We start from the raw sequence: 25,832 nt of genomic DNA, 5'->3' as shown, positions 1-25,832 counted from the left end.
GCGCATCTGTTGTTTTATATAGTCCATGATGTGGTCAACTTCCTTTTCTACGGTACGAAAAAGCCGTGAGGTGCGTGATACGTACTGCTGTACACATTAATCCGTAAGCATCGGATGTTTTGAAGGTTTTTCTACTACGTTTCGTGCCGCGTTTATAATCAATGTGCAATGCCGTCTCCGTTTACACGTCAATATTTAATTCTATGTGCCCTCGAAGGATATTTACTGATAGACAATCGCGGGGTTAACCTCTCTGTTCGAGCTCCACGTTTGCGATCCACAACGACCGGTTACTCAGTTGTCAGTTTCTCGCGATTCCGTTATTTTTTGGAATGTCACACCATGTAGCGCGATGCTTTTGGTTCTTTTTTCTTTTCTTGCATTAAAAATTTGTCTGTCATGAGAGGTTATATGACGCTTAATATCTCAAGATGTTTACATTGTCAGCAAGGATTTGTCTCGTTACGATTTACTTTAGACGAGAAATAATAACTTAACATTTTCGGTTCTATAAAAGAACTCGCTAGAATATAATCCTTAGTTATGTTAGAGTTTGAAATTTTTTATCTTGTAAGTGTCACAATTTGTAGTTTATATGTACCTTGTTTCTTTTTCAGCCTACACCAAGATGGTGAAGATTATGAAAATAGGAAAAGTCGTACTGGTCCTCAGTGGCCGGTACGCAGGAAGAAAAGCCATTGTCATGCGTAATTATGATGAGGGTACAGCGGAAAAACAGTATGGACATGCTATGGTTGCAGGCATCGACCGGTATCCACGCAAAGTCCACAAAAGGATGGGCAAGGGTAAACTGCATAAACGATCTAAAATCAAGCCCTTCGTTAAGGTATGTTTTCTCAATTCTCACAGAATTCTTTTTGGAAATCTTAGTTTACCCCTTCAGACCTGATTTTATTGGAATATTGAATAAAACCATGTTAAAAAAGTTTTTTTTTTTAATTGAATTTATATGTGCTTTAATAAGTAGAAGAATAGAATTTATTCGCTTCAGCTTTTACATGTGTTTTAATAAGTAATTCATATCAAACAATTAATTTTTTCAGAATTTTGACTTTTATTCTTTCAACATATATATTAGATCTACATCAGCTGTCAATAAAGTTAAACAATTTTAATGGATAATGTCTTTAAATTAGATATACATTATAATGTATACAGGATCTGAAGGGGATAAGTTGATATTTTCCACTATACACAATCTTTAATTTTTTTATTATACCTTCTCATTTATTTATAAAACATTTTAGATCTTAAATTATAATCATTTAATGCCAACGAGATATACAGTGGATCTCCAGTTAGAAAAAGTGGCTCCTAAAGATCTTAAGGATCCAATGAAGCGCAAGAAGGTTCGTTTCCAAACACGTGTCAAATTTGAAGAGAGGTACGTAATTTAATATTTAGCTGTCACATTAAATTTTATGCGTCATAATTATAATTAATTATTATTTAATTTTTGATCATATTTTTCCAGGTATAAAAACGGTAAAAACAAATGGTTTTTCCAGAAATTAAGATTCTAATTGTTTCTAAATAAAAGTCTGATATACAGATGTAAAAAGATGAATATAATTTTTTCCATCACATCCTATGTAAACGAGATATACTGAACCTTTATATATATTTTTATTATCTTCTATTTTATCTGACTTTTAATTTAATCAACTTATACTTAAGTTATACTTCATAAGTCTCGTTAACTCTCCTACTATTCATATCACATATATACATATATATATATATATATGAAATATTCAATAAACCTTGTAAGTTTTTTTACTGAAATTCCAGTTTTATTTTAATTTGCATGTTTTATTACATGAAATTATATTTTTTATGTTTGCGTGCATCATATCTAAATAATTTTAGTAGGCTTTTATTTCAGTAGTTATACTACAGAAGTCAAATATACCATAGCAAGATATTTAAGAACAGTAACAAAATAATCGTGGTATAAAACAAAATATATATGGAATTTATAAATCATTAAATAAACAATAACTTGACTTAATAGAAATATGTAAAGACTCCGAATATGTAAAGCAATTTTCATAAATTGATCTAGTTATGTTTTATGACTAGATCGAATATCTTTACTTTAATTTCAGTTTTTTGATACGATCGTCGAGCAATGCTAAGTTGCTTTTTATAACTTCCATATTAGAAGCAAAACTTTCCTGGACTCCCTTCAGTAGAGATTTGTTACTTTCTGATTGCGACGAGATTTCTACTTGCAGTTCCTCTAATTTTATTAAAGATTTACTGAAAGCAGCAGCTGAAATGCAATACGTTTTCTTAGAAATTGTTTTAAGACAATTGTACACTCGTCATTGTTGATTAATTGTACCTTGTTGATGAATGTCACTCAATGCCAATAATCTTTCTACTGTTTGCGGTAATATTTGTGATATAGCATCCATTTTTTTCATTATATCATACATTTCTGAGATCTGTAAGAAAGAATCCGAAAAATATAAATTATTTATTATAGATGTATTGTAAAATTTTTAACGTTCATTTGGTTTCCTACTTTTTGTTCTTGCTCCGTTTCTTGTTCCGTTGTTGCTCTTTTCTGCGCAATACTATCCATTCGGTAAATCAAAGTACCTAATCTCGTTTCGATGGTGTCTAATTGATTGACATCTAATAATGAAGCCTTTGCTTCTAATTGTTGCACAGCTTCCATAATCCCCTGACATTTAAGATTCTGTGAAGAAAAAAGAAATTACAAATCTATCTAAAATATGTATGTGTAAGAAATCCCACCTGCGAGAATTTCGAAAGCTTGTCGTTACTTGTTCCTATAATATTTTCTAGACAGTAAAGTCTTTGCTCAAGCTGCGCAATCCTAGCAGCTTCTTGCATCCTTGCCTTTTCTGGCAAATACATCATCTGATACTTAAGAATACCAGGCTCAATCGACTCGTCAGTCTTTTTACTCTCTGATGACTTGGTAGGAGGCATACCGGTTTGTTTGAACAATTCTATCTGTGACATCAATTGCCTATAAAATTAATGCCATTCTATAATACAATTCTGAAAAAATGACATTTGTATATAATTGATTTTACATACTTAAGTACAGTGCCTTGTGGATCTGATAGATTTGCAATTACATTAGGTCCTAAACACTCTTCTAACTTTAGAGAAACCAATTGTATCTCTATCTGCTGTGTTTGAACAATGATTTCGCTCACAGATTTGATCTCTTCCTCATCTTTAGATTTTTCCTGCATACATTATCAATTTATATTAATTCTTAGGATATTATTATGAACCACAGAGAATAATTTTAACATATTTTATTGATAGTTTACCTTCAGTTCATTCAATTCTTCGTATAGTTCCTTAATTTCACATTGGAGTCGTTGAAACTTTTGGAGAGGAGTCTCTTTCTCACCCTCGCCAGCAAGTTCCCAATCGCCGAATCTGGAAATACTTGTGATATATATATATTTTTTTTTTATTGTTAAACATATTGTTAGAATAGCTCACTTATATCCTGTTCTTGGCTTGTTAGATAGACGATCTGAGAAATCAACCGGTTTTCCAACAATTTGCTTGCCCTTGAACTTGTTGAATGCCTCTTTGGCACTGATGTGTAGCTGTTCCACGCAAGAGCTATCAGGTTCATCCTGTGTGAATAAGTCAATTCATTAATTTAATTAATACAATGTTATGTACAATACAGATTTACATCTTTTACCTCGCAGTACATTTGCATTTGCTCCGATTCTGGTAAATCACTTGTCTCATAAACGTCAAGCTGATCGTATGCCTAGGACATTCAGCGTATGACATAAAATAGTTTATTCGTGAGGTAATGCACAAAATTATAATAAACGTGTAAAGTAGATATACAAAAACTTACAATTCCAGGTAAATCAGCGTACTTGGGGTCCGCCATTTCTTGCGATTTCCTAAGGAATTCAGAAATAATGCAGAGTGTTGTCAGAGCTTTAGTAAGGTATCGTTCTTAACGTGTACCCAGTGAAATCATCACGTATGTATGCCAATGTATATGTTGTCCATTAATCCGGTCATAGTAGTGATTTGACTTACCGATGTTGAGTCGATTATGATCAATGCACATAATTATCTGCAGAAGGGATATATCGACTCAGCATCGGTAAGTCAAGTTACTACTTGTACGGCACTGAACTAGATTTATATAGATGATAGAATATGAAGTTTAAGTTTTATTTATAATTTCTTAAATAACCACACTTTTAAAGCAGTTTTTTAAACGTTTTAAAGTAAAAAAACTTAATGATTTGATGTGCTTATTATTACAATATTATATACAGGAGAGAGATAGAGAGAGAGAGAGAGAAAGAGAGAGAGATTGAGATTGAGATTGAGAGAGTTTTACCTCACAAGTTCCTTTTTATTATAGAAATTGAGTACAATTAGTTTGGGTATTTTATTTTTTATATTATATTTTATCAATTGCTTCAATTTTGTATTACTTTTTGTACTCAATTTCTATAACAAACGTATAAGGTAACCTAAAATAAGTAGCTTTTAAACCCTTATTGCCCAGTGAGAAGTGACAATAAAATCGACACCGAATTGATGTCGATTCGACGTCGATTCCATTGTCATTTTTTACTGGATCTATAGCTATTTTATAAATAACTAAATAGATTTTTAAATAAAATATATAATTTTTATAATTTTTTTATGATTTAATTTAACAATATATTTTTATGTTAGTTTGTATTTCCTTCTTTTCAAAAATTTATGTTATAAAAATAAAATAATGTTCTCTGATTTATCATTTTAGAATGTGATTGAAAACATTTTGAGCAGGGTATATATACATATACATATATACCCTGATATTTTGAGAAAGAATAAAATTTAAATATCGCGATTGTGTGATTTGTCATGTAAAACAAAATTAATATAGTAACACAAAACAGAGGAATGTAAATAAGTTTACATTCTTTTATAATTTTATATGTTTTATTTAAATTTTCCTCTTTCCTCTCTCTTTTTCTTACCGGTTTTATTATAGATGCACGAAATGCCTTCAATAAATATTTTTCTAGTAAAGAGTCCGAGTTTGTTATTAGTCTAATATAACGTTATGTACAGGTATATAATGTTAAAGTTCATTTAAGTTATACACCTTACATTTAAAAAAAATCTACGCACGCAAATCGCTACAAAGTAATATTTCTCTAATAGTATCCGACATATTTTTTATATTTTTATTTATTTTAAAATAAAATATACAGCTATAAAATAAAAATGGCTTTCCGCACGCGCTTTGAATTGTATTATAAAATTAATAAAAGCAGAAGGCATTTTGAAAGCCTCTGGTTTTTGATAAGTTTTATTATAAAAGACAATAGCGTATTTAATTAGATCACAAAGATAAATACCGCACAAAACAAGTTCCACATATTGTTTCTCTCTTGATCTTTCTTTTCTTTAACCTCGTTTCCACGTAAAAGTCGCATTATTATTCTACGCTGTAAATAGAAGAGAATAAAACGCGAGATTCCTGAGCAATTATTGATTCTGTGCGTACATTCTAAATTGTTTTGTAGTGGTTAGCTTTTTGATAATCACTTTCACCAGCAAATCAAGAAAGATGATCCGACTTATTGTGGTTTTATATACAGATTCCAGTAGCTTCATGGAAATTATGTAAATTGGAGAGAAGTTTATTTGAATCTCCTTTTAAAACAAAAAGAATTTACCAATTTAATAGCAATATTATTTTAATTTTTTATTTAAAATTTTTATTTACTTAAAAAAAATAAAAGGAAAGAAATGTTATATATAAAATCTATAATTTATTTAATTTTATATATGTGTGTGTGTATATATGTATATATATAATATATGTACACACACACATAAAATTAAAACCATATAACTATACCCATATATACAAAATCAGCAGTCAGTTTTTGGAGGATTATTTGAGACGAAAAATTCGACGTTTTGTTGAATTTATACTGTGATATGACGCAAATATTAGTAGTGATATTAAAAATAATAAGAGTAATATTAATAATATTTCGAGGAAAATAGGATCGATTAATGATATTCGACCTTGACTGCACTTTCTTCCGGAAATAACAATCCGTGTAGAAATCTATTGCCAAAAATATCTCAATTGATCCGTTTTGCATACGAATTTGGACATTAATTTTGAGAATTTCCATTTATCGTATAATGCGGTTTTCTTATCTATCTATCTCTCAATTACTGGCATGCGGTTACACGTTTTGCATGGAAATGTATTGCAAGTGAGCGTGCAAGGACGGCGTCTTTCGTAGGTGCGGAGCTGCGATGTGATACACATACTTATCGAAAATAAAACGCGTTCGTTCGATTTTTGCTTGTCGCCGCACCAGAACTAGTCCCGTGCCTTGTCAAGCGTGCGTTTCCTTCGTTCTTTTTCCATTGGCATTAAAAAATATCTAGTCCCTTTCGCTTTCGACTGGCTACTTTGGACGTTATTGGACAGGAGGCAATCTATTCATCAATTTGATAGTGATTTTTTACATAAAACAATTTTAACTCGTTTGACCACTTGTTGTTATTATATATGTATACTTCCGTACCTCAAGTTAGTTTACAATTAATCGCTGTTTGGAATATTTTCTGTTGCATACTCTTTTTTTTTTTTTTTATCAAACAGACTTTTCCTTAATAATTACGAGCAGACACTTTTTGAATAATTAACGTAAAGAATTTTAGTCATAAATTGAGTTTTGAAAAAAGAAATACGAGACTATGAAATTCCGTGCGTGTGTTTCACTCAATATTACAGACATCTCGTTTCAATGAAATAAAGTTTAATTATAAAAGCAGCGACTGTGTACCTGTTAAGAGACCAACAGGTGTAAGTAAGTACTAAAGCATGACAAGCGCGAAACGAACGACGGGGAAACGATCGGAAATAGAGAGAAGAGCCGAGCGATCGCGCGCGGAGAACCCGGAAGGAACAGGTCGTCCTCTCATCTGCCGCTGGCAGGATCTACGCTAGCCAGGTGAGCACAGGTGAGTATACCCGGCCCAGTGTACGGTCGGCCGTCGGCACGGCAAGAGGCGCGTGTAGAAGCGATAGGCTGAAGAACCCCCGAGTGCATTCAACTCGCGGGGAATCGTGTATCGTGAATCGCGAATCGCGTGCGACGAGACGAGACGAGACGCGACGCGTACTCCGCAACACTCCCGGCGAGGAAGGATCGAGGAACATGTTTGGGATATATCGCATTGGTGGATACGCATTACTGGTAAGTGAAGTCGATTCGTCATGACTTTTGTCGTCAGCCTAGCTATTTCGACATTAGTCTCGGTCGCGGTGAGCGCAGACCCATGAAATACGAACGCGTGCCGCGTGACTTTCGCAATGGTTTCTTAACTAGTGTTCTTATACAATTATCATTTTTTGCATTTGCGGAAGCACGTTTGTTTACGTCTGCAAAAATGCAATTGCCATTCTAATATGTAATGGCTGCTTCAAACGGTCTACTATTTATGCCTTGATATTAGGATCGATTTCATTTCAAACAATCTGTAATTCGTGTGAAATTTTATAAACCCATAAATTGTAGAATAAATCAATTTTAACTGTATAAATTATAGATTATTTTACAATTTTTTACGTACATATATATTTTTTGTAAATACGCATGGGAATGTATTTTGATTTTTAAACATTTTTTATATTATAGGTAAAACATATTATGAAAATAATTTTATCTTAAATTCTAATATAATTATAGAGTCTCTAAAATAAGGGTTGAAGAAAATAGCTGATCAATTTTTATTAACATTTTAAATACAAAATAATTTAAAGCTTACTTTACTGATAATTGCGTAGAATAAATTAATAAATTGTTTTACATAAAAGACTTTTGTCCAATATCGTGTAAAGCCTAATTCTTACATTTCTCACAGATTTTGTATGTATTTTGTGTGTAACCTGATATTTTAAATGTTCTTACCTAATCCTTTTTTTAGACAGTTTGTAATTTGTGTCAAACTTGAAGATACAATTGTATTTGTAATTTTATGTGCTGTATATTTTTTAATGTATACTCTCTTTTACTTATTTTAATTCTTATTTCAAATAATTTTTGTATTACACTGCATGTAATATTATGAATAAAATTTATAATTCTCTCTATCCTGAATTCTGATATGAATTATAAATTTTTTCTAAAAAAGACTTAATGTAAAAAATTTAGTGAGATCATCATAAGTCTATTTGTCATTTTCTCAAATTTCAATGCGTGTGAAATGCATATCAAAAGTTACGTGATCAAGCACGCTTCATTGCGTTATTAAACTGCAGAAAATATTCTAATTAATAATTATATTATTAAATTCGTGTAAAGCACAATTCCTAAATGTATCGAACAACATTCTGAATTTTTGCACGCGCGGAGTCTGCCCGAAAGCAGGTTACGGGGCTACATGGTTGGCGAAGTAAAAAAAAAAATAAAAAGGGGGGTGGCAGAGGAAAATAAAATAGCAACCTTATTCCATGGCAATCGAGTGTAGAAGCGCTGCTTGAATTTTAACTCGACAGCCACTCTCACGCCGTTTACAAACAGCCGCAAGATGGAGTGGACCGAAAGCGCGGGTCAGCGAGCGCTCTCGTTTTAGGGAACTTCTTGAGAGGGTGACAAGGTCAAGGTTCATCGTCGTTAAAGAGATCTACATTCGGGAAAGAGAATGGAAGACAGTACATTAAAAAATACGTGAGCAGTGATGCATTATATTGTCAGTGAAATTTATAGATTATTTGATAATAATTGATGTATAGGCACTTCCGCGAAGGAGCGATTAATCATTTTCTTGAGATTACGAGAGCAATTTTATTTTATACAATAGGCACTGAATTTCATTATAAAAATAATTACGTAATAATAAAAATATTACAATTATGATACGTATATATATTATACCGTTCTAAATTAAATCCTTAATAAAAAAAGATGATGATTTTTTGTTCTTTTACTACATACATTCATTCCGGATTAATTTTCATCACTCTTTATCTTAAGAAATATGCAAAAATTATTACTCAAATTTATACACGAATGACTCAATTGTGTGTATCAAGAATTATGTTACGATATTGTTTAACAAAAACGTAAATACGCTTTTATGATTTTATATATTCGAAAGTTTGTATTATATCATCTTATGTAAATAAATTAGCTGGGAAGTGCTTTTTATCTATGGAAAGTTAGATTTCTATAAATATTTATAAATTTTTAAGCGTCAGTTTTAAAAGTGAAGATAGACGAGAATGTGTCCCAAGGAAGCTATAAAGCATAATTTTACGTTTAGTTTATCTTAAAGTATAGCAAATCTATGATACGATTTAAAGTCACAAGGAACAACGCGATAAATTGTTATCGCTCGGTACTGTACGACTTCCTTCTGTCATATTCATTTCTAACATGTATAAACTTTGAATCCAGACTCCAATATAACGGGTCATTTTTCAATGGCAATACAAACGGATAGTTCATCAATAAAATTTATGAGATTCAAAGAAATATAAAATTTCATGTTTTTACTTTTGGTAATGTTTTTATGAAAATATTTCAATGTGCGATGCTTGCCACACGTGCATTTCGAAAATAATGCAAAAAGAGACGTTATTATGATAATAAATTCTTATTATTTTACAAAATATCGAATAAATAATATAATTACCGAGACGATTTTTTTATGAGAAAATTAAAAAGTATGAATCTTTTTTGATTATTGTTCACACTATTTTCGAAAGAAATATTTTTCTATACATATAACTGATTACGTATCGCGTGTCACTTTCAGGTTTATTACGAATAATTACATAATATCACCTTCTGGATGGTAGCAGTTAACAAAATCGACGTTGTTTAGATTCATTCGGGGTGTAACGTTATTGTAAGTGCTTGTGCAGATACAGACTCGCGTGTTTGCTCGCGGGATTCTAACATCTTGTTAGAGAAACTTGGCTGGCATATATGTTTATCTAAACTTCTGCCTGCACCGTAATATTATGACTCTTCGCGAAAGGACTTATTACGTGCACGGGTTAAACGGTACTACCGGTGCAACCAGCGGCAATTACCGAGACACTCGGTTAGCCTTGCTAAGACGTCGCAATACAGGCCAGCGCGATTACTTGATATCCGCATGAAAGACCGGAATTCAACACGGTTATCAGGACGCGCATCGCTAATGCGTGTTAGGAATATCGCAAGCAAGTTGTCGCAAGCGCTAAGTTCCTTCTTGCAGAGGAAGACGTGGATATATGTTAACTTTGGTTAACTCCGGAGTACTGACTACACAATTTACACTGACGTAAGAAATTGAAATGAGAGAAAGAGAGGGAGAAAATGATATGCGACCTATATTAGGTACACGCACTGTACGTCCAAATGCAACTATCGATTGAATAGTAATTGATACCCGTGAGAATTCTTCGGCGGCAGTTGCAGTTAACGTTAACAATTCTGGAATAGCTATCGACACTCTTTGACCGACGTAAGTATCGCTTTGAGAACTGTGTCCGATCTAGCTATCACCAGTGGTTGCATTTCGATCGAATTTTTCGTCGCTCGCACTAATTGCGTAATTCCATTGCAACGGATCCGGACACCGCCAGCGGTGTGGTGGAAATTGTGGCAGAGCGCGGTCGATCTGGGTCCCGTCCTAACTCTCCCAATGCACGTGCAAGCGAGTATTTCGCTCTCGTGTGGCATTCTCTGCGAAAGGGCACGTGGAAATTCACACGCGCGTTCTTCCGCACCTCTGCCGTGCGAAGTGGTACTGCGGTGGCCAAAAAGCATCCATCCGTAGCATATTTAAGGGAATTTTTATTAAGTGCCGAACGCGATATTGTGGTTTTGTCAATTCTTACGTATATATACGTTTCTTTGAATAGGACTAGGAAAACATTTACTTTCAGTAAGTAAGCGTTTATATTCGATAAAAAAAATAATAGTTAAATAATAGTTTGACTTTTTAATTTTGCAATGTTTTTCTATAAGTTTTTAGAATATACTATAAAATTGATTTATAGTAATGTAAGTTTTAAATGATTATAAAGTATATTGAGAGACTTGGTCAATATCCCCAGTAATTGGTGTCAAGCGAAATTGTGTAGGCTTTTCCAGTATATTGCAGTATAGCATACTTAATACCTGTAGGAACGCGGTCATCGCAGTGCTATCTGACATTAGTGTTGACCTTAAGCCTGTAAGGTCTGTAAGTCTCGGCGAAAATTTCCAGTTGCTAGCATTCTTGGCAATTTCTTCTTGTTAAATTTCTTATTTGTATATATATGTTGCAATTTAGTAGGATAATTTTAATTTGAATTAATGTATTCCAATTGCTGTTTATGTTAAAATAAAAAAATTGTTATTTTATATAACACTGAGTTATCTAATAAACTTTTCCGGATTTTGTGTGTGAATAATATTGATTTTTATAAATACAAACACATATCCTTCTTTTGCATTATAGTGTTAATAGAAATAATTCAAATAATAGATTCTTTTCTTCATTTCATTCTTTTGTTTATAAAATATAATAGCTAAAACTAGTATTCATAGTTGATTCTTATATTTAAGATCGTCTTAAATACTGTCTTAAGATGTCATAAGCTTATAGTAGAACCGTGTTAGCATCTTAAGACATTATTTAAAATGCTCTTGAAATAAGGACCGACCTTACAGTTTCAACAGTTTCTCGATTATTATTCTTAATTGTTATATATAATAAATATGTACTCTATATATGATATTATTATTAATAATACTTGGAATTTGCACTGGAATATGCAAAATGACATTCTGTACGTACAGTATTAATTGGAAAATTAATATACATACTTAATAACAATAATTGGAATATGTACAACATATAATTGGAATGTTCTGTACACATAGGAGAGCGTTTAAAGTTTAATTTGTCAAATCTCTCAAATTTTTCGCTAATAAAGAATGTGGATTGCGTATGTATTATTATTAATGATCAAATATTTTATTTTATTTGCGTATTCAATTAATTGCAAAATAAAGTTACGAGAATAGGACATCCGTGATTGTTTCAGCTCGGTATTCGGCACTCGAGATATCTACTGAATCGAGTGCATCATTGAAGCTTCGTTCCGCTAAATCCGTCGGCAAAATCCTTCATTAGTCCAAGAGATGATCTACTCGAGCGTGTCTCTCCTCTTCGCGACGGTGCATTCGCCGATGATTCTTCAAGCGTGACGTGCGACGGTCCAGCATCGCGGTCTACTATCATGGTCCAGTGATCTTTAGCAGTAGTTTCTTATCCGTTGCGCTCACGTCTTCCTGAATATTCCTAAGCGTTAGACGCGGAAACCAGATCGAGATCGAGAACTGGAATCTAGCGTAGACAAAACTGGAATGATGATGCCTGATCGCTGCTGCAAAATTTCAGATAAATGAACTAGAACATTGTATAACTTTCAAATATCTACAGAACAGAGTCTGTATCCGTTCAAGTTATTGTTTAAGATGATAGTAATTGAAACACGCATTTCTCAATTTTATTTCTCCTTTTTACGAGTTTACGCAACTAATGTTGTTTATATAACTTACTTCCGGAAATCAAAATATCAAATAGAAAGTCGATGTAAAATATAGATTGTATTATATATACGAGTATAATGAGATATTACTAGAAATATTATTTATAGAATTCGCCTATAAAATATTATTATATTTCCTAAGAAGAGAAGCTAAAATTTGAAGATTAAAATTACATTTTGACAAAATACTTTTCTCGCTTTAGAATCTTATTTAAAGATAAGCAACAAGGATAATAGGAGCTTATTCTCTATGTGATAAACTAACATTCTCAATAATTTTTTATTTGTTTATTTCATTCTTCATGAAATGAGTGGATAATGAGAGATAACTCTCGTTTCTGACTTTAATTTTGCTCTACAGGAACAATTAATCGAAATAATATTGCTGCTTATGTGTGTTTCTAATAACAATTTATCGTATCATCAGGTATGAGATTTTAAAGTGGGATATATATAGAATAAGTAGCTCTCGCGTCTTTTGGTACGTTTATTTAATTTTCGAGCGGCATGATCCGAGTTATCGTCCTTGGATACGACCGCCATTTCGGAATAAAGTGTAATCAGCCGCGACGGATAATACCTCCTTGATCCGAACGCTGCTATGAACGGGAGAGAGCGTTCCCTTGAACTCTGAGACGAGAGGAAAGTTCGTCGTCGGATAAAGTGAAAAATCGATGCGGATCGGTGCGAGGCACTTTCCTCGATGCTTTCGATTGATTTTAAAGTGCGCGAGACGTCGTCATCCGAGAAAAGCGCCGACATTGTCCGGCGCAGCAGGCACCTCACGATTTATCGTAAATCGCGAGAAAGAAAAATTGTATTCCCGCCTTGTGCGGCGCGGCGGCCCGCTTTTCACACATTCCGGAGTCAGCGGTGCTGAGGAGAATATATTCACGAACCACGATTCTTCGCATGTATTAGTAAACGTATTCACGTGAATAACAATTTTACGAGTGCTATTACTACCTGTGAAAATTTGTCCCCTTTAAATATTTATCAAAAATTATGAAAATTTTATCGTTAAATGATGACTGCGGCATATAATGTAATTATATTCGTAATTATATTTTATAATGTGAAAGTAGACTCTCTTATAATTTGCAAATATGTCATCATAAAAATTTCGAATTTATTGCGAGCTTCCTGTCTCCAGGAAAGTCAAATGTCTTTGTAACCAAGTCTTTATTCTCAAATATCGTAAATCTGTTCAAGTCAAGTCCATTTGAAATTCAATGAAGGCTAATCTTTCGCCATGTGCTCGCACGTAATTTAACTTCCAAAGAGTTCTTTATTTATAGTCGATCATAACTCAGAGAATATTGGCTTCTCGATATTTTTATCAGGAAAAGATCTCCAAATTGATCGAAGAATTATAAGAGACGATAAGGTAGGTCTGGGACATTTTGTATAGGTATAGTTGACGTTCACATTGGAAACACTCGCGGCACGCTTGCAGCCCCGCTGGCACTACGGAATTCTCTTAAATACTGACTCGTGTGCGGCCTGTCCGCTGCAGTTTCGGCCCTCGAGGCCGTAAGGTCGGCTGTGAAAAACCGATGCGGCATGTGCGATGCAGTCGCGCGATCGATTATTTCACGACAGCTGTAAAACAATCGGATTTGAGCGTCGGCCTAAGTCATTAGGAATCGTTTGATCGTATAAATGGGGCCAAGGCCGAGATGCAATGCACGATGCCGCTTTCTGACATTTGGTGACTTTGCGAATTTTCAGAAGAGAAATGGAGCATTTGACCGTAAGATATGCGAATAACAAGCGTATACTGTGCAATACATCACGCAGGACGTTGCACAAGAAAACAGTTTCGATGACAGGTTTGCCATTTATATAAAAGGGGAGCGATCCACGTCAATGACACAATTCATATGCGATACCTACGTAATTTTGTTACTTGACGATTGCTTCTGACGTTAGATATTTCCTTTCACTTTTACGTTCTGTAATGTTAAAGTTTGGACTACGGCAATATTCTGTTTGTCTTGTATGCACATAAAGTAAGAAAAGAGGAAAGACGTCAACTTAAGCCTTTATTCTTGAATAACTTCTTAACGTTATTGAATTAATTTATGAAAAATATATTGTTTACTAATATTATCAAGCACGTACGAGAAATTATGTTTTGTATTTATTATCTTCCTCCACAAGTGTAAGAAAAAGATTGTAACTTTTACGCATATAAGAATATTACAAATTGTAATTTATATCAGCCAGGTAGTTACATGACTACTAGGAAACACTCTGATAAAAAATCGTATATTATTTGCTCGGTTTTACAGTAAGCATTTTACAGAAGCACAGATCTTAGTTATTAGTGTATCAAATATTTATAACGACATAAGCGTTAATTGCTCAAATCTTAAGCTGGTGTTTAAGATGTCGAACAAATAAAGGACGGTAATCATTTCCTTTTTAAGACCGTCTTAAGTAATGCCTTAAGATGCAAACTCTGATTAGTTCATGACAGCTTAAGACTGTACTTTAGACAGTCCTAAATGTAAGATCCGACTGTATGAATACCGCCTGTATTAGCCTTAGAGAATCGTATTAACATCTTGAGACATTGCTTGAGAAGGGTTTTGAAATTAATGAACTATGAATATCGGTTCGTGTTTCATGATGTACCTTTCTTCATTTCGTCAAATCTTTTTCGACGATTGGCAAGAACATTTTTGTTCCCGTTGACAACTACGCAACTATTTATTACAATTGTGTGCTTGTGTACAATCAGAATGATCAATGTGCACTCGATGAAAAACCTATATAAACAAAGTAGTATCTTTTTCCTTGTGGCATTTCCCCCGAGTTACCTTATAATGGGCAATTTGAATAATCTTTTCACCCAAACTGTTTGCTCCCGCCGATTGCTTACAAAGTCATAAAGACGAAGGAAGGCAAGGGTAAAACGTGCGAAGATACGGAAAAAACAAAGTGGGAAAAGTCATTTTTAGACGAGACGGCGCCGATGGTTATTATCCTTTTCCCATACGACAAACAAGTTGTGCAACGTAACGGTCTAGAAACGTAATAAGAAGAGCGAAAACATTCGGTGAAATTCGCATTTATTATAACATTCAAGTGCAAGTGTGATTCTAGAAGATCTTTTAATCTGCAAGCTGGTCCGTATATATGTATACATATCTCTTTGATATCGATTATCATTAATTTCATAGCATGACAGACGAGAATAAGCGGTCAGAGGTGAACTGAACGAAAGTGCCGCCGAAGACTTTCTTGTCTTTTGGCACGCTCAATAATGTTATGCAAATGTCAATGTGGTGAAACGTTTCTGTCATCACTTGCGAAAAGCTCATTATGCGAGCAGATAAATTCTATGGCGCGGTGAAATCTGTTATTATCTGGATTCGCGATTGCGCTTGTTGTGTGCTGACTGATTGATCTTCTCATATTTTATTATAGATATGTCTCACATCACACTACATTCGATCAAAAGTAAATCGGTCAATCAGATACACTTTTAAAATTACAGTCTAATAAAAAGAAAAGAATAAAAAATGTGACGTAAAAAAGCGCACCTTATGAACTGTTATATTTATGATTAATAGTCATCATTATTAATGTAGAGTCGAGATTCGTAATTATTGTTCTATTCTTTGATAAATAATTAAAAAAATGTTGCTTTAAGGATTATATTATTTACTATTACAGCAACGATATGCACGCACGCACTAATCAAGAAATTTACCCTTATTTCTTGACAATGCGGCAGATTAATCCTAGAACACTCACTTTCCGAAAAATTTTGAAAACACACACACACACACACACACACACACACACTATAGATCTGAAAGACCCATTGTAATTTTGATAGGCTGTAACTTTGGGGTTCAGATTAATATTTTTAGGTTCAATTTTTTATTAAGCTGAATTTGATCTGATGGTTGACCAACGGTCTTCATCCATGACGTCATCATAGATGAAGTTCATCAGGTTAAGCTTAAATGAAAAACTGGAGCTTTAAACCCTTTTAGGTTGTACAATGCCCAAAAAGTTTTATTAAGTAATAAAATAAAACGCTCTCTTTCCATTTTTGTGTACGGAGCAACTAAAATTTCGATTGGGTCTGAAAAACCCATAGTGTGTTCTAGGCTTAATTAATCTCAACTTTAAACGAGTGAAAGGCCCATGAACTTGACGTGAATGTCATAATAATGTAATGCACCTTCGGCCTCTCTCGAACGCCCGAGGATCTAAAGTCAGACCGCCAGCTATTACGACGTAATCCATCAAAGAGCGGTGCACCAAAGGGGGTCCCGAAGTGAAGGAAGTAAGGCTCCTTCGCGGTGCTACACGACAAGCGGGGTAATGGTGGTCAGTGGCCGCGCTGAAAGCGAAAGGACGTCCGTACTCCGCTCAAGAAAGGGGGGTAAACTAAGAGAGTAGGTACACGACTATAGCTGTGTACGTGTAGCGGACATCTAGCCATTCCTCCTTGCACGTTTGAGACTCGTAGGAGCGGCGCGGATCGGATCACCTGAAATCGATTCAACCGCGGACGGGACGGGACGTGGCGGGACGGGCGTGTGTTTCAGGTCGCAGAAATCTCCCTCCCGTCAGAGGGAACGCAGGTGCGTGCATCGAAAGTGGTGAACACGAGCGATCAACATCCAGCCGCGCGGCCAATGCCAGTCACTCGTGAAACGTGAAACGCGAAACTGGGCGAAAGTTTCGCGCCGTGCCCACCGTGGTGGACAACGAAAGAGAGAGAGAGAGAGAGAGAGAGAGAGAGAGACTGAGAGAGGGAAAAGGAGAAAGAAGGGTAATACACTCGGAGGAATCCCGGAGGAGATTTCATTCGACGGACGACCGTGTCATATACGCTCGCTTCCATTATCTTTCAGTAACGAGTCTCAGACGGTTACGAGAGTGTCGCTGCGCGGAGTGTCCTCGGTGTGCACGTGAGACCTTGGGCTTCCGGTGCAACTGGAAAGAACAGTTCGGAGCTGCCGTTGAACGTCAGCGATTGAGCAAGGTCAGTGAGAAGAAGGCCGTCCAGTGCACGTCCAGCCATCTCGGATAATTGGATTTTTGCAATTTTTGGTTTTTTGCGCGAACGAAGGGCCTTGATGGACGCAGCGATAGTGTAGATTCGCAGGGATTCGATTCTTCGTTGGCATCAACGCGACAATCGCTCGTCACTGACCACTATGTGCATCGATGTCTACATTCGCCAGTCGACCGCGACAAATCTCTCATTCACTCGTGAAGCACGAACTAGAGCGAGATTTTTGCTATTTTGTTACTAGCGAACGAAAAACGATATCGCGCGACTGACTTGATATCACTCGGTTTGGAAATCTGGGTTGCGGAAGAAAATCGTACCCTGCGATTCTTTTTTCAATATATTGCGTTAAGATATCTTGTAAAGTACCTTATTTTGAATTTTTTTTCCAAATAAAAATATATGTTTTACAAAATAGATGAGAAATTTCTCGCAGTAATTTGTTTCAGTTCTTAAAAAATGGGTCAAATAATGTATTATTACATCATAAAATTTTCGATTTAATTTTTAAATTTATAAAAAATCGCGGGCCAATTGAAATTGAAAGCTATACAAATAAGGATCGTTTCAGTTTTACGCATAAATTCGAGAAAGTGAAGGTAATGAGAGAGTCTTACTTCTGTACTCTTCAAATAGTTCTTTACATTTGCGTGCAAGTGCATACCAATTATCGTATCATGCACGTCTCCTATTCTGGTCAATGCCGTTATACGTTGTCATCTCGATAATCGCTCGTTTCCTGTCTTTCCCCGTCAATAAAGATTTCCTCATGTATGATCAAAGTGCAAAATAGGCTGCGTGATGAACGGACATCAGCGTCTATTTTTTTATTGGTTCAATGACGCCTGAAAACTTCATCCGAGCGTGACAGTTACCGTTCGCTCGCGGAACGTAAAACACGTAATAGCGAAAGTTTTCCTGGCACATTCCTGCTATTACACATATGTAGGAAGTGTATTGAGTATATGGCATACCGTGTATATCAATATATATCACACAAGCCGTAAGAATTTGAAAGAACGTGCTCGAGAGAACATGAGGCTCCTGCTCGCTTTTCGCGCTGATCATTCGAACGGTACCGAAAGTGCACTTGAACCGTCATTCGCATCTGAACACTTACGCAGCGCAGCTGCAGCCTCTCCTATATCATACATGCCCCAAACAGCTGATTTTTATTATTCGGACCGGCGCGATGGGTCGATAAGCGTTATTTCTTTTTCCCGGAGCAGTAGGTCGTTTATAAATGGGTTGCATTACGTTTCATTGCCACCCGATGTTTTCTTGCGAAGATAGACGTCGTATAGCGGAATATCATTTTCAATTCGTGGCAAATATAACTCAATCTCCGCTGGTAATCTCGAGCGAAAGTTCTATCCATTGAATTCTTCCTAAAAGACGTCGCGCGAAGTGGTACGTTCCTTATAAAAAGAATAATGGATATAATGTCCTGAATATCCCATTGCACTCTCACTTGCTTATTTTATATCCTTTTCATATAAGTTAAAAGTCATATATATTTTTTAGAATTAAATAAGTATGTAAAAGGGTGATATATTTATTCGGAATGAAAGGTACGACTAAATGTTAATTTAATTTATGACACAAATCTGTTTCGGAAATTTATCTTTTCAGTACATTTTATATTAGATGATCCTGCATATTTTACTCGTTCTTGGCAATAATTTTTTCTGTCTTGTCAGTTAAAGAAAAAATAATTTTTTACAAAATAAAAGCTTTACATTTTTTTCTTTCAATTTATATAAATGTATCTGCTATTAAAAATAGAAATACGATACATGCAATTTTAATTATCTATTAATATAGTATAATTTATTTAATATATTAATAAATATTATTAATATAGTATATTTTTACAGAGATATATATAGCATATTTTATAATTAATATAGTATATTTAATATACTATATTTGATAAAACCAAACCAAGTTTTAGAACACTTTTAGACTTGTTTTCACTTTCTATTATATCCTCTCAATTAAAAAAAAATAGTTCTTTCATTTCTTAAATTTTATTTTGAGGTTTTGAAGGCATATCGTATAATCGATAATGCGTGGCACGCGCACACGTGACCTGTATCTGGCCGAGAGAAATGAGATTCTCTCGCGAAACACGATGCACGAAACGGAGCGAAAGTTTCACCTTTTACCCTAACAAAGACGGATAGAATAAATGCGATGCAAGCGCGATGAAGAGAAACGAGAAAATCGTAATCGGAAGTTTCTCCATCCTGAATTCTGCGGGAATGTTTCAAGAGCGATCTAAATTTAATATAGATCGTATCTCTTTTTGTTTATCCAAAAATACAGGCGGAACGATCGGTAGACACCGGAGAGTATTCTTTAGTAAATATGAAATTGATTGACAAGCACGAATCGTGTAACGCCAATTTGTTCGAGTTACGGTCGCTTGTTCCGTTGAAAGTGAAATCGCAGTATGCAAGAACCTCGGCATAGATCTTCGCGTTGATTTGTCGTTATGTTTTTCGCATTTTGTGTACACACAAGCTTTTTTATGCTAATCGACAATATCGAATTGAGTACCATAAAATTGATATATTATTTTAGAAGCATTATTTCTGTTATTTCATAAGAGATCGATAAAACGGCATTTTATCAAAGATTTAATGTATAAGTACTGGTATTATAAAACTTACATCATGTGGAAGAAGCTAATGATTATTGAATAATTATAATATTGGCAATTATGTGATAAATTAAACTTTATAAAGTCATTTCAAAATAATTCAGATGATTTGAAGTGTATAAGTTTATCTAAAATATTATTAAGACGCTAATAAAATATATAAAAATATAATTTGCGACGAGAAATGATTTCGATAAATTACATATAAATTTTTTGTAACACTGAATTTATTTTGTTCGAAGAAAATTGATTCCATCGACTTATTTGAATCGAATCTCCTTCATGGTAAAAAAAAAGAGATTCTAAATTAATTAAAGAGAATCTGCCATCAGAAAATATAATATAATGCGGTAAAAGTGAAACATTTGATATAGAGTGTTGTATTCTATTAAAAATGGTAAAGGAACTCATATGTCTATATATATCTTTCATCTATGCACAAGAGAAAATTCTCGTAAGATCATATAATCATGGGAAAATCATAACTGAATATAATGAATTTCTTCCGATATAATGAAACGGTGTGCAATGCAATTTCGAAACCAGCAATGCACCAGCGAGACTGAATCTCGCGTGGGTCTTTTGCAACACGAATGCGTTACTTTCCGTACACGATATAAGGCTAATCTTTTACGCAGGGAAGAGGTAAATAAACCTTTCCCTTCCCCATGCCATATCGGAACGCGATTGTTCCTCCCTTGATCGTGGAGCGCGTGTAAGAGCGCGCCTTTTACATAAGACGCGCGTGGCTACCTACGTAGGATGCACTTTACAATTAGTGCAACCTGCGAGGATGCATCGTCACGGTTCTGCGCCTGCCGGCAAGCAGGCAGGCTCTCGCCAGTCGTCGACTCACCGTGAATAATTTCAGGGATGTACGTGGCTACGACGTGACTGACGCGCACCGGAAGCAGAGGAAGCCAAAAATGTCGCTGCGAAGGAGGACGTCTACCTCTCCACCGCCATCCTCTTGGCTGATCACGGTGGCTCTACTGATTTTTTCTGTCCAAGTTCAGCGAATAACAGGTAATATTTCTTCTTTCCGTAGCATTTTTTTTTTAGGAAGATTCTCGACAAAAAATTAATTGTGGCTAAATGTCGATTTTCAAAGATTTTAAAGGAGAAACGTTTCAATATATGTATTTGAGAGTTGCATCGAATGTTGATTATTTTGACGCTATTTTGTTACGATTTATTTAAAGAGTTAAATATAAAAATTAAATGACTTTACATTTTGTATTATAATCTGACAAAAATATGTTATATTATACATATAATATATAGTTAAAAGTTTATAAGCTCTTATAAAAATTTAGTCTTTTAATAAATATTTAAATAATAAGAATCTGACACTGAAAGTATTAATGAATATTTTGAAATTTTTATGCTTCACTAAGTCATATTGATAGATAAAATATTTTTATTGATTTATGAGAACTACTTTTTGTAGCGGTAGATATAATTTGCTAATTATTTAATGCGGAAGAAGTCAACGTTTCAAGACGTAACTATGTTAGTTAGTAGGCGATTTAGCACTCTGAGACGATTGAAAATTTGATCTAAAGTCTAATTAGTACCTACATAGAACAGCCTGCACTCGAGTAGCAGCATACCCTTGTGCAGCTTACATTGTCGCCGGTAACAATGCGAACGTACGTGTACGTGAGCCAATTTGCACACACAGGGTGCAAGCCGAGGTGCAAGTGAAACTGGCGGGGGCTTCGCTTTACCGGAGATGGACTGTTAATTCCCATCGTTACCATTTTAGATCGTGAGATTGCGGTCGGGCCTACATCAATTTGTAGGCGCGGGCTCGTTAATGAATCTTCGTCGGTTCCTGGGCTGCGTCGGCCTCTAAGAGAATCTGCGATATCTCGGCGGTTCGTGTATATAAATATTCGATTGCCGATGCGTATGTACCGTTGTGCATAATAGATTGATCCGCGCGAGAGTCAACGTCGATGCAACATTTGCGCGGCATTTGCCTCCAAGCAGTCATCCATTACAGCTTCATAGCTTCGACGATGCACTGCGGAAGTTGACTCCATAGAATAAAGCTCCATAAAAAATATAAGTCCCGTAAAATACGGTTTAATGTAACTTAGGTCCGATTGCACACACGCACAAACCAACGTTACTTTAATTTTAAGCGAGGTTTAAAACTCTCTTCCTTTCTCTCTCTCTCTCTCTCTCTCTCTCTCGGCTTTAAAAAGAGAGAAACAAAATTTTAAGCTTAAAGTCACATTAATATTGGTGCAATTGAGTCTTAAAGAATTATTATTTAATTGAAATGTTATATTGCCCTTACAAAAATCTAATACAGAATAATAGTCAATTTAATATTTTATAATATTACCATGTATTAAAAACAATAATCAGTTACTTATTTTAAGTATTAAAACTCTTGTTCAAAAATATTATGGTCTACTCCAAATAACTTTTATTTTTCCGTAATAAATTAATTAGTATTAGATTTCTGTAAATTTTGTATATTTGATAATAATAATAACTTTATTAAATAAATATTATTCAATACATATTTATGAATACAAACAGGCATTTAGTCAAAGTATTATAGGTGAACAATATGTGTGAGTATATGCACAGTGTAAAAGAAAGGAATTTACAAAAAAAAAGTAATAAAATGACATTTAATGATAATGAAATCTAACTAATTGAGCTATCTAGTTAATGAAAATTATATGAAGTCAAATTCTTTAGAAAGAAAGTAGAAAATATTTGAAATTATTATTACTGGAATATCTCTTATCGCTCATGCTGTTAATTAGAAGAATACATAAAATTTGTAAAACGTTTATATATGAATATCGCTTCATGCTATGAAAATGCATGTGTTATACGTAGAATTTCCACGGTGTCCGTCCCAAACCGAAGACGTTACGAGAAGCATGCAAAAAGTGGGCTGACCTTGGCCCATTTTCGTTAAAGCTTTGGAGAGCAGCGAGCTTATTCCTGTAAATGCAACTACAGGCGTGCGCATACGTGTGTATGTATGTATGCTGTGTATGACAGGCAAGCATATCTATTGTCGCAAACGATATAACGCCCATCTGGTTGAAGATGTGTCTGTGTGTGTACCAAACACTTGCTCACGATTTTCTTGGCCCGCTCGCCTTTCAAAAGTAATCCCCCTCTCGCGCGCCCATCGACTCGAGAAATAGACATGGAGGAAGTGAAAGATAGCTACATATAGAGAGAGAGAGAGAGAGAGAGAGAGAGAGAGAGAGAGAGGGACGCGATCGTCGCGCAGTGATTCCTTTAAAACGTTCGCAATGCTTTTGGAAAGTGAAGCTTCGAGAAATTCAATGATGCTGACCACAAAACATGTGCTAACTTGGAACTTACACAGTTTGAGATAAATACTTCCAGGGCAATTACGCGCTATTAAGAAATCAGACAACAATTAAAAAATCAAATAAGTAAGAAAGTATCAAACACGGTCGAGGCTAAATATCGCTTAATATTTCTGTGAGATAAATACTTCCATGGCAATTACGCGCGCTATTAAGAAATCAGACAACAATCAAAAAATCAAATAAGTAAGAAAGTACCAAACACGGTCGAGGCTAAATATCGCCTAATATTTCTGTAAATAAATACATATATCTTTTACTGATAAACCAAAATATCTCTTACAAATCAATTGATTGTCGATTTGAGAATAATGCATCTTAAAATCGTTAAAAAAAGAACTTATTGCGAAAAATTGAAGATTGCGCGAATTAACAAAGTACCAGTATTATCGATGTAACACTAAGTACTATAACGATATAATACAACAATAATATTATAATGTAACACTACGCCGCTATAACAGAAGTCTAACAAAAGAGCAGATTTACACTAATATGCAAAAAAATTTTTTTTTGTACAAATTATACTATTATTATTTTATATAAATCAACACTGAAATATTTAAGCACGAAGATCCGCTTTAACTGAGAAAGGAAATGGGATTATTTCCTTTTATTAATTTATACTATTAATGAGATTATTATTATATGAAAAGTTTACAAGAAATATAGATTTCATGGTTGAAATCTTTGATAGTAATTCATATCGCGGCGCTCGTGACTGCTCAAGCAGTATTCGCATTAAATTTCTTGGCATCGCATTATTTACGCATATTACACACGTAATCTGCCAGCATTTGAATCAGAAAGTGGCAAGTAGAAGCTTGGACCGGCACGTTCGCACCTCGCAAGAAAACGCCTCGATTGGCGTCGCCTGAGTTAGAAAGTGCAAAGTTATTTTTAAATGCATCTAAAACATTGATGATAATTAGACGTCAGTCTTGCAATTAGTTCCGCCAAGTAAGCAAATTCTTAATTAAGGTATAACCGATTCGTGACATCGCGTATATCAACATGCCGCTGAAGAATCTTCGAGAGTATTATGGATCGGAAGTAATCACGTAATCGATAGTAGGTTGATGTATAATCGAGCAAGTGCCACTGCTTTATTTATGTATCTCTCTTAAAGTAAATGTTATTAAAGAAATGTAAGTGAAGGTACTAAAGATTTACGCGCTCGTGCCCGAAATTAAGACTTCCGTACAAGATACTTATCAAAAATCGTTACGAAAGTATAACCGAAGGAAACTTCAGTCAATCGCACGTTGACGAGAAAAAAATAACGGGGTCTGCGTGGCGAGCAACGCATGAGCGCGCGCGCGCGTCCACCTCGTAATCGGAGTATGGTTACATTCACTGTGCGATAAGGTGAAAGTACGACGTGATAAGTACAAACGGCCACCTGCAGCACGATCTAACTGAGACAGCAAGTGCCGAAGTGGCAACAAAACGCGAAGGCACTTGTCGTTGTCGCCGTGAGAAAGACCGCGAGTTTATAAAGCGGGATAACTAATGATAGCCGGGTTAACCCGCCGCGACATAAATAGGGCAGAATAACAATGCATCAAGTGTCCGAACTCACCTTCGAGTGGATTGAGATTTATGAGATCAGGATACACGATATAATGTTACGCAAGAAATCCTAACGCAAGTTAGGCTCTTCTCGGCATCCGTGCTGTGCAGAGCGAATCGAAAGAGCAACGGCGAGCGGTTGCCAAGAGCTTATTACGAATTTCTCCTCTTCTTATTCGTAAAATAAATAATCCGTATAAACGCGTTCGCCGTATAAATTTTGATTTGGCAGACAGTGCTTGAAATATATTCTGTAGTAAGACCTGTATTTTATTTAACTTTTAACGACAGGGTCCATATTGGTATGTTATACTATCATTGCGCAGTTTTTTCACCATCCATGCATAACGATACTGATAATACTGTCATTAAGAGTTGTAGAATAGTGGCTTGATTAGATTCTTTCTCTTTTTTCTTATTTAATAAAAGAAGGGGACTAGAACTTAGAGATATGTATGTTGTATACGTTACTAATTATGTTTACTGTGTATATGCATTATAATTAGAATTATATAATAAACTTTATAGTAAAATTATGAAACAGAGAGAGAGAGAGAGAGAGAG

At 34.8% G+C, this 25,832-nt stretch overlaps 3 protein-coding genes across 5 annotated transcripts in view; 2 read left to right on the top strand and 1 right to left on the bottom strand.

Moving 5' to 3' along the window:
• The first annotated feature begins 16 nt into the window (after positions 1-16).
• On the top strand, positions 17-1,582 carry RpL27 (ribosomal protein L27). 2 transcript variants are annotated; one of them, XM_018540623.1, is made up of 4 exons: positions 17-70; positions 618-847; positions 1,269-1,405; positions 1,496-1,582. In XM_018540623.1, the coding sequence occupies exons 2-4, from the start codon at positions 629-631 to the stop codon at positions 1,542-1,544; spliced, it is 405 nt and encodes a 134-aa protein (XP_018396125.1). In that variant the 5' UTR covers positions 17-70; positions 618-628; the 3' UTR covers positions 1,545-1,582. The 2 variants fall into 2 exon arrangements, with proteins under 2 accessions (XP_018396125.1, XP_018396117.1); XM_018540615.1 differs by having other exon boundaries at positions 33-103.
• A 472-nt stretch (positions 1,583-2,054) lies between these two features.
• Positions 2,055-4,002, bottom strand: DCTN2-p50 (dynactin subunit 2). Of its 2 annotated transcripts, none has more exons than XM_018540799.1 (9): positions 3,893-4,002; positions 3,728-3,799; positions 3,517-3,656; positions 3,339-3,459; positions 3,097-3,251; positions 2,788-3,025; positions 2,552-2,728; positions 2,369-2,471; positions 2,055-2,296 (listed from the first exon to the last, which is right to left on the bottom strand). In XM_018540799.1, exons 1-9 carry the CDS (start codon positions 3,926-3,928, stop codon positions 2,115-2,117), a joined length of 1,224 nt encoding a protein of 407 aa, XP_018396301.1. In that variant the 5' UTR covers positions 3,929-4,002; the 3' UTR covers positions 2,055-2,114. The 2 variants fall into 2 exon arrangements, with proteins under 2 accessions (XP_018396301.1, XP_018396308.1); XM_018540806.1 differs by having other exon boundaries at positions 3,339-3,450.
• A 17,246-nt stretch (positions 4,003-21,248) lies between these two features.
• Cad89D (cadherin 89D) overlaps positions 21,249-25,832 on the top strand; it is a 19,764-nt gene continuing 15,180 nt past the window's right edge. Inside the window, exon 1 of the mRNA XM_018540570.1 lies at positions 21,249-21,348. Within this exon, the coding sequence (XP_018396072.1) occupies positions 21,249-21,348 (100 nt within the window). The remainder of the gene's footprint in view (positions 21,349-25,832) is intronic.

The sequence above is a fragment of the Cyphomyrmex costatus genome, unplaced genomic scaffold, assembly GCF_001594065.2.
Source record: "Cyphomyrmex costatus isolate MS0001 unplaced genomic scaffold, Ccosl1.0 scaffold1053, whole genome shotgun sequence".
In the NCBI taxonomy this organism is placed as follows: Eukaryota; Metazoa; Arthropoda; class Insecta; order Hymenoptera; family Formicidae; genus Cyphomyrmex; species Cyphomyrmex costatus.
The sequence above is the reverse complement of the archived record's forward strand: the minus strand, read 5'-3'. Positions and strand labels throughout refer to the sequence as shown.

What these genes read in the sequence shown, in the direction of transcription:
- RpL27 (XM_018540623.1), top strand. Translation starts at nt 629, where the DNA reads ATGGTGAAGATTATGAAAATAGGAAAAGTCGTACTGGTCCTCAGTGGC. An exon ending in AAATCAAGCCCTTCGTTAAG is followed by an intron (nt 848 to 1,268) that starts GTATGTTTTCTC and finishes AAAACATTTTAG; the next exon opens with ATCTTAAATTATAATCATTT. An exon ending in CGTGTCAAATTTGAAGAGAG is followed by an intron (nt 1,406 to 1,495) that starts GTACGTAATTTA and finishes ATATTTTTCCAG; the next exon opens with GTATAAAAACGGTAAAAACA.
- DCTN2-p50 (XM_018540799.1), bottom strand. Translation starts at nt 3,928, where the DNA reads ATGGCGGACCCCAAGTACGCTGATTTACCTGGAATT. An exon ending in CCACAAGGCACTGTACTTAA is followed by an intron (nt 3,026 to 3,096) that starts GTATGTAAAATC and finishes TTAATTTTATAG; the next exon opens with GCAATTGATGTCACAGATAG. An exon ending in AAACGGAGCAAGAACAAAAA is followed by an intron (nt 2,472 to 2,551) that starts GTAGGAAACCAA and finishes TCTTTCTTACAG; the next exon opens with ATCTCAGAAATGTATGATAT.